The sequence below is a fragment of the Salmo salar genome, chromosome 04, assembly GCF_965601325.2.
Source record: "Salmo salar chromosome 04, fSalSal1, whole genome shotgun sequence".
In the NCBI taxonomy this organism is placed as follows: domain Eukaryota; kingdom Metazoa; phylum Chordata; class Actinopteri; order Salmoniformes; family Salmonidae; genus Salmo; species Salmo salar.
Genome location: NC_138294.1, coordinates 58,676,787 through 58,688,267, shown reverse-complemented (window position 1 = coordinate 58,688,267; position 11,481 = coordinate 58,676,787). Strand labels below are relative to the sequence as shown.

The window sequence follows — 11,481 nt, the reverse complement described above, 5'->3', positions numbered from 1 at the left end:
AGTGGACATACACAAAACAGTCCAAATTGGTGAAGTGAAATTAGAAAAATTACTTGCTTGAAAGAATTAAAAAATATATAAATACGGAAAAGTGGTGTGTGCATACCTATTCACCCCCTTTGCTATGAAGCCCCTAAATAAGATCTGGTGCAACAAATTACCTTCAGAAGTCACATAATTAAATAAAGTCCACCTGTGTGCAATCTGTGTCACATGATCTGTCACATGATCTCAGAATATGTACACCTGTTCTGAAAGGCCCCAGAGTCTGCAACACCACTAAGTAAGGGGCACCACCAAGCATGTAGAACAATGAAGACCAAGGAGCTCTCTGAACAGGCCAGGGAGAAAGTTGTGGACAAATACAGATCAGGGTTGGGTTATAAAAAATATCTGAAACTTTGAACATCCCACTGAACACCATTAAATCCATTATTACAAAACGGAAAGAAAATGGCACCACAACAAATCTGCCAAGAGATGGCCGCACACCAAAACTCACGGACCAGGCAGGGAGAGCATTAATCAGAGAGGCAACAAAGAGACCAAAGATAACCATGAAGAACCTGCAAAGCTCCACAGCGGAGATTGGAGTATCTGTCCATAGGACCACTTTAAGCCGTACATTCCACAGAGCTGGGCTTTATGGAAGAGTGGCCAGAAAAAAAGCCATTGCTTGAAGAAAAAATAAGCTAACATTTCTGATGTTTGCCAAAAGGCATGTGGGAGACTCTCCAAACATATGGAAGAATGTACTCTGGTCAGATGAGACTAAAATGTAGATTTTTGTCCATCAAGGAAAACGCTCTGTCTGGCACAAACCCAACACCTCTCATCACCCCGAGAACCCTATCCCCACAGTGAAGCATGGTGGTGGCAGCATCATGCTGTGGGGATATTTTTAACCGGCAGGGACTGGGAAAACAGTAAGAATTGAAGGAATGATGGATGGCGCTAAATACAGGGAAATTCTTGAGGGAAACCTGTTTCAGCCTTCCAGAGATTTCAGACTGGGATGGAGGTTCACCTTCAAGCAGGACATGGACCATAAGCATACTGTTAAGGCAACACTCGAGTGGTTTAAGGGGAAACATTTAAATGTATTGGAATGGCCTAGTTAAAGCCCAGACCTCAATCCAATTGAGAATCTGTGGTATGACTTAAAGATTGCTGTACACCAGCAGGAACCCATCCAACTTGACGGAGCTGGAGCAGTTTTGCCTTGAAGAATGGGCAAAAATCCCAGTGGCTAGATGTGCCAAGGTTATAGAGGCATATCCCAAGAGACTTGCAGCTGTAATTGCTGCAAAAGGTGGCTCTATAAAGTATTGACTTTAGGGGGGGGTGAATATGCACGCTCAAGTTTTCAGTTTTTTTGTCTTATTTCTTGTTTGTCTCACTATAAAAAATATTTTGCATCTTCAAAGTGGTAGGCATTTTGAGTGAATAAAATGATACAAAACCCCCAAAAATTTGTTTTAATTCTAGGTTGTAAGACAACAAAATAGGGAAAATTCCAAGGGGGTGAATACTTTCGAAAGGCACTGTACATTTAAGAACTAAACCAGAGAACATAAAGGAAGAGGACCTTACAGCAGGGTATTCTAATGTTGATATTGTACAAGGTTGTGGGAGAGTAAAACCTGTTGTTTTATCTGAAGGTCTGTGTCTCAAATGAGCCCTTATTCCTAACTTTTGACAAGAGAACAAATGAGGCCCAAAACGTGTACACTGAATGTGGAGGACGTCATTTGAAATTTGCCTTGAGGCCTCTTTTTCTTCTGCTTATGTCCAGTTGTTTAGTTATCTGTTTCTGTTCGATAAGTAAAAAATGTATATTCTCAGAGTCACAAGTACAATGCCATGTGTTACAGTTGAATTCTGGCCTTTGTTCATCCACCGTAGGAATAGAAGACAGTGCACAGTAAGAGTTGTTAAACATGATTTTACGGACAGTTCCACCAGTAACAATATCCCAATTTAACATCTGTTTGCAGCTAATGAGGCCATACCTAATTACTCACAAGAGAAGTGAACACATACACACAAACACCACCAATTAGAGTTAAATACAGTAGCTAAATTACTTTTTATGATTAATATTCTGTAATGATGCAATTTACCTGGAGTTTAATGTAAACATACGTTGCATTGGAGTTCTCTTGTTTAATTAATCCAGGGAAAGTTCTTAATGAATGTAGTGTAGACGTACAACCTAGATAAATAACAAGTCCCTTCGGCCTCTCACATCATCCTGTGGAAAAACAGGGACTATGGGATGCTGGTAAAATAATTGTATTTAAGAAGCTGCTCAGCTTCAAGATCACTGAGTGTGACCTGCACTCACTCAGGTAAGAGGTTAACCCTCCAATAGTGCAAAATTATCATATAGATTTTGTTTTTTAACAGTTGGATTTGTGGATTTGTCTGAAAATATTTCCGTAGGAATCACTATGTAAATTTGTATAGATTACTCATAGAGATATTATTTAAAAATTAGCATTAAGTTAATGTTTGTTTTGTTTACAAACTTTTATGTTATAGTAATCAGATTTCAACAGATTAGTGCACAATATTTGCATTCACTAACACATTTTGAATTCAGTGGTTAATCTTTTGGCTGGAATTGTTAAAGGCCGAATGCAGGCATTTTTATTTCAATGTCAAATCATTTCTGGCTAACATATAAGTACCTTACAGTAATAATTTTCCATACAAATTGTCAAAAAGAAACAAAAATAGCTTTTCAGCCAAAAACTATTTCTCAAGCAATAATTTTTTTTGGACTGTCTGGGAGTGGTCTGAGTGGGGAGGGGGATGAATATGTCATCTGAACGGTAATCTGTTATTGGCAAAAAGGTTTGGAACTGTTTGTTATTGGTCTATATTAACAAATGTTACTATGTATGTATGTATGTATGTATGTATGTATGTATGTATGTATGTATGTATGTATGTATGTATGTATGTATGTATGTATGTATGTATATTTGTTCATATGTGGCTATGTATGTATGTATATATGTATGTATACACACACATGTAAATGTATATATTTACAAAAAAATATATATAGGGATTAGAAATTAGGCAAACAATTACATTGATGGAAGTTACAATCTATCTGCAATATTAAAGCTGACCTTTAATAATGTTGTTCTCAGGACGTGCTCTGGCCTGGGCTACGGCCATATGAGAGAAGCAATCAGACATTTGTGTTAGTTGGCAAAGATTCACCCAGGAGATGAAGAGGGTTTTTGATCACGCCATCAGTGGCAGGAACGCTGCTAAAAGACTCATTGTGCTTCGACACGGCAGCCGGAGCATAGCAGATTACACCATTGACTTTTGGATGCTTGCCGTTGAAAGCGTTGGATACAGAGGCACATCACTCAGCCTTTCTGAACCGACTCAGTGAGGTTCTCAAGGATGAACCGGCTTCCCGGGACAACCTTGACACTCTGGATGAGCTTATCATTCTGGCCATCCGGATTGACAACCGGCTTTGGGAACGTCGTCGTGAGAGGACGGTGGGGTTCAGAGTTGTTTCCAGTGTTTCGGGTTCCGCTGAGTTAGTTCCACTGCCTTATGCTGCGTCTGCTTGTCCTGTAATCCGTCAGAGTCCTCAATTCGGCTCTAGTTCTCTTTCATATCCTTCAGAGGAGCCAATGCAATTGGGACGCACCAGGTTTCCGCTCTGGAGAGATGGTGCAGGATTAACAAGCAATGTTGTCTTTACTGTGGTCAGTCTGGACATTTCCATGCCTCCTATCCCGAGCTGATGGGAAACAGGATGACTCGTCAGTAGACGGGAGAATACTGGCGAGTCAAATACAGTCTTCAGCTGCAGACACGGTACGCACCTTGCTTCCGGCCAACCTGCAGTGAGACAATGGGCAGTTGGACATGCTTTCCTGCTTTCATAGACTCTGGGGCTACCTGTTTTCTGGAACACACATTAGCTCGCAAACAGAGGCTGCCTCTCACTAAGCTGGAAGGTCAACCCCTAGGGTCTGGGAAGGTGAAGCAACTAACCATGCCTATTTAGCTACGAGTTCTGGATTATCATGTGGAGTTTATCCAGTTACATTTGTTGGACTCTCCTGAGCTTCCGCTGGTTCTTAGACATCTGTGGCTTTCTATCCATAATCCTAAAATTTACAGGCCCTTGGGAAGAGTTCTGCGATGGAATCCTTCATGCCAGTCCACCTGCCAGCAACTCTCTCCACATCTTTCCAGCCCTGCTCGTCTGGAGGCTTCTGATTCTCCTGTTCCCCGGCTGGGGATGACAAGCCTGATCTTTCCCGTGTACCTCGGGATTACTGGGATCTGGGTCAGGTCTTCAGTAAATGAAGGGCCAGCGAACTGCCTCCTCACAGGTCCTACGATTGTGCCATCGACCTCCTGCACGGCACCACTCCTCCGAGAGGAGGGCTGTATTCTCTCTCAGGTCCAGAGACTGCAGCCATGAACAGTTAAATTAAGGAGGCGCTGGCGGCTGGTTTTATTAGGCCGTCCACTTCACCTGCAGGAGCGGGTTTTTTCTTTGTTGGAAAGAGGGATGGGGGATTCCGTCCCTGTATCAATTACCGGGGTTTAAATAACATTACCATCAAGAACCGATACCTTCTTCCTCTTATGTCGTCAGCCTTTGAGAGACTCCAGTGAGCTACGTTCTTTTCAAAATGTGATTTAGGGAATGCGTACAATGTGGTGCGCATCAGACAGGGAGACGAGTGGAAGACAGCATTCAACACCCCAAATGGACATTATGTGTACCGTGTCATGCTGTTTGGACTTCCAAATGCTCTGGCCGTTTTCCAGGCCCTGGTTAATGATGTGCTGCACGACTTCCTTCACCAGTTTGTGTTTGTGTACTTGGATGACATCCTCATCTTCTCCAGGTCCATGGTTGAACACATCCAACATGTTCGCCAGGTCCTTCAAAGACTCCTCTCCTCTCGCTTTTTGCAAAGCGTTCAAATGATCTAAAGTTGTGCTGTTGCAACTTCCTGTAAACACACAGTCCAGTTCAAAGTGAATGGCAGGCCTGTGTGGCAAATTTCTTGTTTGCATGAAGGCCTACTGTAGCTCTGATTGGCTATGGTGCACCGGTCTGCGTAGACTCCGTTCCTGGACAAGACAGGTTTCATTTACTGCAGTGTCTATTAATTGTCCAAACACATGGCTGCTTTCCCATTCTATATTGCTATTTACCTTATTTAAGATCCCGGGGACCAAAACAATGTCCGAACGTTCTGTTTTGTGGAGGAATTCCTTTGTGGCGTTCTTGCCGTTTTGTGAACGTTAGCAAGCTACGTCAAAATGTCATGGGATCATACCATGAAAAACCTTTCAAAGTCAAATGGCAAGTCTATGCCACATCCTCAGATTATTCAAGAGTGGGAGGACGATATGAAAAAATGTCCACATATCACCAACGAAGACATCTTTAATTATTTATTCTTGTTTCTCAGTGTGGATGGGACAGTGATGAGGAGCTACAAAAGCACAGAGAAATATCAATACCTCCACAGCGGCAAAGTTGGGTGGGGGCTTATTCACTGTCTTGTGTACCTCAAAGCAGATGTCCAGCCGAGTCAGAGCAAACCACACCATCCGTCTGCCTGGATTCTTGTATCATCTGTCGGCATAGTGGAGACTGCAGGATGTTCTTCTGTTGCAGGGCAGGTCGCAGACTTGCAGTCATGCAGCTGCAATACTATGGAAGGTAGCTTGCTCACTGACTTTTTATTTATCATAACTTGCCTTTTCTGTGACTGATACTTTTGATGTTAGCTAGTTACTTAGCTAGCTGATTGTGATGATACCATATCACTCACCAGAACTGACAACGTTAACTGTTACAACATGCACACATGGTTCTTGGTTTCAATGGCTCATTGTGTAAGTATATCAATCTAATCTCGAATGGCAATGAGGTAGGTACAGAATCAAGGTGAGTTTTACAATTAAATAGGAAATTGCCAACACGATCTAAACTTTTTTTACCCCTTTTTTTCACCCCAATTTCATGTTATCCAATTGGTAGTAGTTACAATCTTGTCTCATCACTGCAACTCCTGTATGGACTGGGGAGAGACAAAGGTCGAGAGCCATGCATCATCCAACACACAACCCAACCAAGCCACACTGCTTCTTGACACAATGTCCATCCATCCCAGAAGCAAGCCACACCAATGTGTCAGAGGAAACACCGTACACCTGGCAACCTGGTCAGCATGCACTACACCCAGCCCGCCACAGGAGTTGCTAGTGTGCAATGAGACAAGGATATCTCTGCCTGCCAAACCCTCCCTAACCCAGACAACGCTGGGCCAATTGTGCGCTGCCCCATGGGCCTCCCGGTCGCAACCGGCTGCGACAGAGCCTGGACTCGAACCCAGAATCTCTGGTGGAACAGCTAGCACTGAGATGCAGTGCCTTAGACCAATGCGCCACCCAGGAGGCGAACATAACCTAAACTTACTAGTTTAAAGGGAACTGTGTAAAGTAGTCAACTGTGAACACCATGTAAACGAGTGTTCCATGCTGTAATTGACTATTCTAACAATAGGTGCAGAATGCTGGGTATGGATGTTTGACAGGGGTGTCCTGTACAGATGAGCAATGCCAGTGGTTCTCGGGGACCCAGTGGAATTTCACTCCAAAATGATTGAGCGGGATCTGTTTTAAAGGTCACAAACCAAATTACGAGTTCTCTGACAACACCCCAGCCACTTCTCCATCTATACCTCCAACTCCTGTGTACCACTCCCACAACGCACTTAAGAAGAGTTTGGAAGGGGCCAATGTTCCAGTGGGGAGCCTTCTGCACGAGTGCATCAAAGCTAAACCAGTCATCATGTTCCAGCAGCAGCCACACAGCTACAGCAGCCTAATGGTGAACATGGCATCAACATGCAGTGTCAGCAATGCTTGTCATTTTATTACGTTTTTGCTAAGCTGGAGGAGTGTAAACGTGCCAGCTTGGGAGAGGTCACTAAAGGACAGAGTTCCTTCCATGCATAGTATGACGCACGTAAACTTTGAATCACTGCTAGCTCAGCACAGACATTTCCTGTGCGCACCTCAACAAATCCCTACAAGTTTTTGCAGGAGCTCTCTTCCCCAGGTTCCATGGGAACTCAGCAACCACATATGGCAAGGAGAACGGGCAGGTGGCCTACACATGGATGGGAGAGCTGTGGGTTTAGTCTGGAGAGTAGAGGCACAGTAGTGTGTCAAGGAGCCATGGCTTTCTGCAAGCCCAGATGGAGTGTTAAACTCTCAAGAACTTCTAGAAATCAAATGTCCTGTTCTGAGTAAGTCTCTGACTGAACTGTTTTCTGGCAAACTCACCAATGTGAAGCTGGTGGATGGGGTTCCTCAGCTGCAACCTAATGGAGCCTGTGGGTACTACATGCAGGGGCAAATGGGCATGTTCTACACAGGACTGGAGAGGTGCAAACTACTGTCTGGGCTCCATCCGGGCAGGTTGTTATTGTTGGTGTGAATTTCAATGCTGATGTTATCCCTGAACTGAAGACATTATTTTTCATACATATGCTGCCAAGGACAGTATATGAGTTCCAGTCAAGCAGACTAACTCTGTGCTCCAAATATGTTAAACTATGTGTTTTTAAATAGTTCTCATATTTTGTGCCTTCTAAAGCTCTCTCTGTCAGCTCTACCTTATTATCTAAGGATAACATTTTTTTGGTCTTGCACAGTTCTCTTCATAAGCATATTTACATGATTATATTTGCATAATTGTTTTATGGCTTGCCTTGTACAGCTCTCTTCCTACATGTTTATCTAATGCCTAAGGATAACTTCTTATGATTTATGAATATTTTAATTGTTTAGCTCTTTTCATTTGGCACTTCATGAACTAAGCATTCCGTAACTCATCTTGCACTTGGCAAATTATGGTGTTAATAAAAACACTATGAAATTCCACTTTGTTGACATTTTTTTTAATACTTAACATTTTGAAATGAAGGAATAGGAGGGTTTCAAATGTGTTTTCAGTTAGATTCTGGGTTTGGTTTTCAAGTGGCACAAATCATGAAAAACAATGTGGCACTTGATAAACAGTTGTGTTCCCTCTTGGTCTGTTAGAGACAATTTGGTATGATTGCAGCACCATGCAGGGGTGGACAACTCCAGTCCTCGAGGGCCTGATTGGTGTCACACTTTTTCTCCATCCCTAGCAAACACAGCTGATTAATCAAATTGCATTCTAAACTGAAGATCATGATTAGGTGATTATTGGAGTCAGGTGTGATAGCTGGGGCTGGGGAAAAATTGTGACACCAATCAGGCCCTCGAGGACTGGAATTTGCCCACCCCTGATCAAGGTGGATCCCTGTAATTATCAGGAACAGGCAAAGGTACAGTACATGTAGGAGCATTAAAATGAATCAGATTAAACAGGAAACTATATACAGTATATATTTAAGCAATAAGGCTTAATGCGCCAAATACATCAGGTGTAAACCTTACAGTGAAATGCTTACTTGCAAGCCCTTAACCAACAATGCTTTTAAGAAGTTAAGAAGAAAAATGTGTTCATTTTACCGAACATAAAAGGCACATTTTGCGTGAATCCATGTTTGGGAACTTGTGATAGCGATAGCGAGTTAGTTAGCTAAATGCAAACTATTGTCCGGAAGTGTTTAACGGTAAGGCGCCCACAAAAAAACTAGAGACCCTGCCCATATTTCTGTTGAAAATGAGGTGAATAGAATTTTCACAAATCCTTTAGTATTTGTTCCACTTTAACTAAACAATGGAAGTTGCACAATCCATGACTACTCTGTAAATTAGCTTGACATGCTAAAAAATAAGAGAAACAAGTTGAGAAAAAAATTACTAAAATAACCTTTTTATCTTCTGAATCAGATCATTATCTTCTGAATCAATTCTCCTGTCTTGAATGTAGAAGTTCTATTCTGCTATCTCACAAAATAAATGTGATCTCTTTGAGAAGTTCAGTCAGTGAAGGTCGTCTCCATGGTAACCAGAAACTCATTCTTCTGTACATGCCTTCAAACTACCGTACAACCCCATAAGTATGCCCTAACCTAAGAAAAACGTTTGAGGGTATTGACCTTAATGCAATGACCTTAAATAATTCCCTCAGGTAAGGGAAATTCTTCCTTTCAGTAAAACTATTTTTGCATGCACCAAATTTCGCCGCCAGCTTTGGTTTCATTGAAAATGAGTAGGCCACCAACTCGCCGTTTTCTGTCTTTATTTTATTCAGACGGTTGATTAGAATCAAGCTTTCAGAACATTCCCATCTGGCATATTGATCATTCAGCAGACAGCAGTGGCCTCTTTTTCATATCCGAAACAATGCAACTGGTAGCCTAGAGCAATGGTCCCCCACCCCCACCCACCCACCCTGCAAAAAAAAGAGGAACTGAGTCCATCTTTAAACTTACTCTTGAAAGTTGTAATAGTAGAATAGTCTAAATTGAAATTGGGTAGTGCATCAGTTCCTCTATACAATGCAAAATGTATAGAATTGCATGAAAATTAGCTTCAAAACGGCAACATTTTCTTTGCAACCCATGACAAAATATGTAGAATTGTAGGAAATAAGCTTTAAACCTCCAAATTCTCTCCACCAATAAGAGGGGTGGGAACAGATTGTGTCATGAACAGTGCTTGTGCCCATAGAAATGGATGTGGTACATGTGCAGGGGGGGGGGGGGGTTGGGGGGGGGTTGTTCCCCAATGCTGGAAGGGGGCCTCTGAGTGAAAATGTGAACACCCTGGCCTGGAGGGTGCAACAATTCAACACCAATGTCAGTTGGCTTTTCAAAACAAGAGAGAGAGAGGGAGAGAGAGAGAGAGAGAGAGAAAGATATCAGAACAAGTATTCATACATATTATTATTCCTACAAACATTCATCATACAGTCACTTTATTATTATGAAACTTGTTGAAGATTTTCTGTCTGATCTCTTTGGTCTGCAAACCGTAGATAACAGGATTGAGCCAAGGAGGAACCACATGAAACAAAATGGCTGACAGTTTCCTGTGGTCGGCCCACTGAGGGAAGCGATGGAGAAAGATGATGATGAAACCGGACACCAGCATGATGATGTACACAGACAGGTGTGTGGAGCAGGTCTGCAAGGCCCTGCTATTCAGAACCCTGTTTTTGTTTCTCACACACACCATAGCTATCTTAAGGTATGTTAGTGTCACACTCCCTATGGAGGACCCCAGGAGTAGGATGGTAAAAGTGAGTCCATAGATATTGTTAATAATAACACTTTCACAGGAGAGCTTGAATAACGAGGCATTGTCACAGAAGGGGTTGAAGATTTCAGATCTGCATCGTGACAGGCTGAGTGTGAGGCCCAGGAGGACCCCCACAAGCAGAAAGGCAGACCCCCAGGCAAAAACAGTCAGTTTTGCGATCATCCTGTTGGTCATGATGGTGGCGTATCGCAGGGGGTTGCAGATGGCCACATATCTATCAAAGGCCATGATAATCAGTATTGTATGTGATGTTGTGCCAAACATGTGGGCACAAAATGCTTGGATGGCACACGCAACGTCATTAATGTAGCGGTCTGTGCTTGCCACAAATATGTCACTCAGCAAACGAGGGACGATAACCGTGGCTCCAAGAGCGTCATTGAGAGGTAGGTTGCAGAAGAGGATGTACATGGGCTGGTGCAGGCTCCTCTCCATGGAGATCAGTAGTATGAGGCCGATGTTGGACACCATCGTGAAGATGTAGATGATGAGGAGAAGGATGAAGGCAGGGTAGGAGGACTGTTGAGTGACCTTTAACCCCTCCAGGAGGAACATGTTCTTAGGGTAGGTGTGGTTCTCCATTCGCCACCCAGAGTGAATGTCACAACCTGGAGGAGAATGCAATAAAGTTATTGAATAATAAATACCAAATAAATACCAGTGGTATTATGACTTTAAAAAAAGGTCTACCAAGCAACAAAAACAATTTGATAATCCTTGTTCATTACCTTGCCTCTCATTAATATCTCTCATTAAATACTTACTGTTTTAGAACAAATACCTTCAATATATTTAACCAAATGATTTCATGAAAAAGTGAAGAAAGTAACCAAAAACAAACCAACATAATATATTTCACAAAAGAGAACAACAACTGACTATATATAATTCATTGTTGTATAATTCAATAGATGTAGATACAATGGACACAATAACACTTTCAACTCTAACATATATAAAACATCAGCATCACAACAAGCACATTAGATAACATAAGAAGGATTGTCCCTGACATAAATTGTTGAAGTATAACACTAACAAAAAGGGTGAGATGATCTTCCACAGGGTCCTCCCTTTGGTTTCTGAGTTCTCTTCCACCCCTCAAGACTGAAACAGCATCACAGCCTTTTATCCAAAACCCTGAACATGGTAACACTCCCAACCCAAACTCCCAAACATGGTTACAAGGTTGGAGGCCTC

The 11,481-nt window shown here is 42.3% G+C and overlaps 1 protein-coding gene across 1 annotated transcript; it reads right to left on the bottom strand.

The window, feature by feature from the left end:
* Positions 1 to 9,924: 9,924 nt before the first annotated feature.
* LOC106603428 (olfactory receptor 52N5-like) lies at positions 9,925 to 10,880 on the bottom strand. Its single transcript, XM_014197105.3, has one exon. It carries the CDS (start codon positions 10,861 to 10,863, stop codon positions 9,925 to 9,927), a length of 939 nt encoding a protein of 312 aa, XP_014052580.1. The 5' UTR covers positions 10,864 to 10,880.
* Positions 10,881 to 11,481: the final 601 nt, after the last annotated feature.

Coding starts and splice junctions, on each gene's coding strand:
- LOC106603428 (XM_014197105.3), bottom strand. CDS start 10,863: ATGGAGAACCACACCTACCCTAAGAACATGTTCCTCCTGGAGGGGTTA.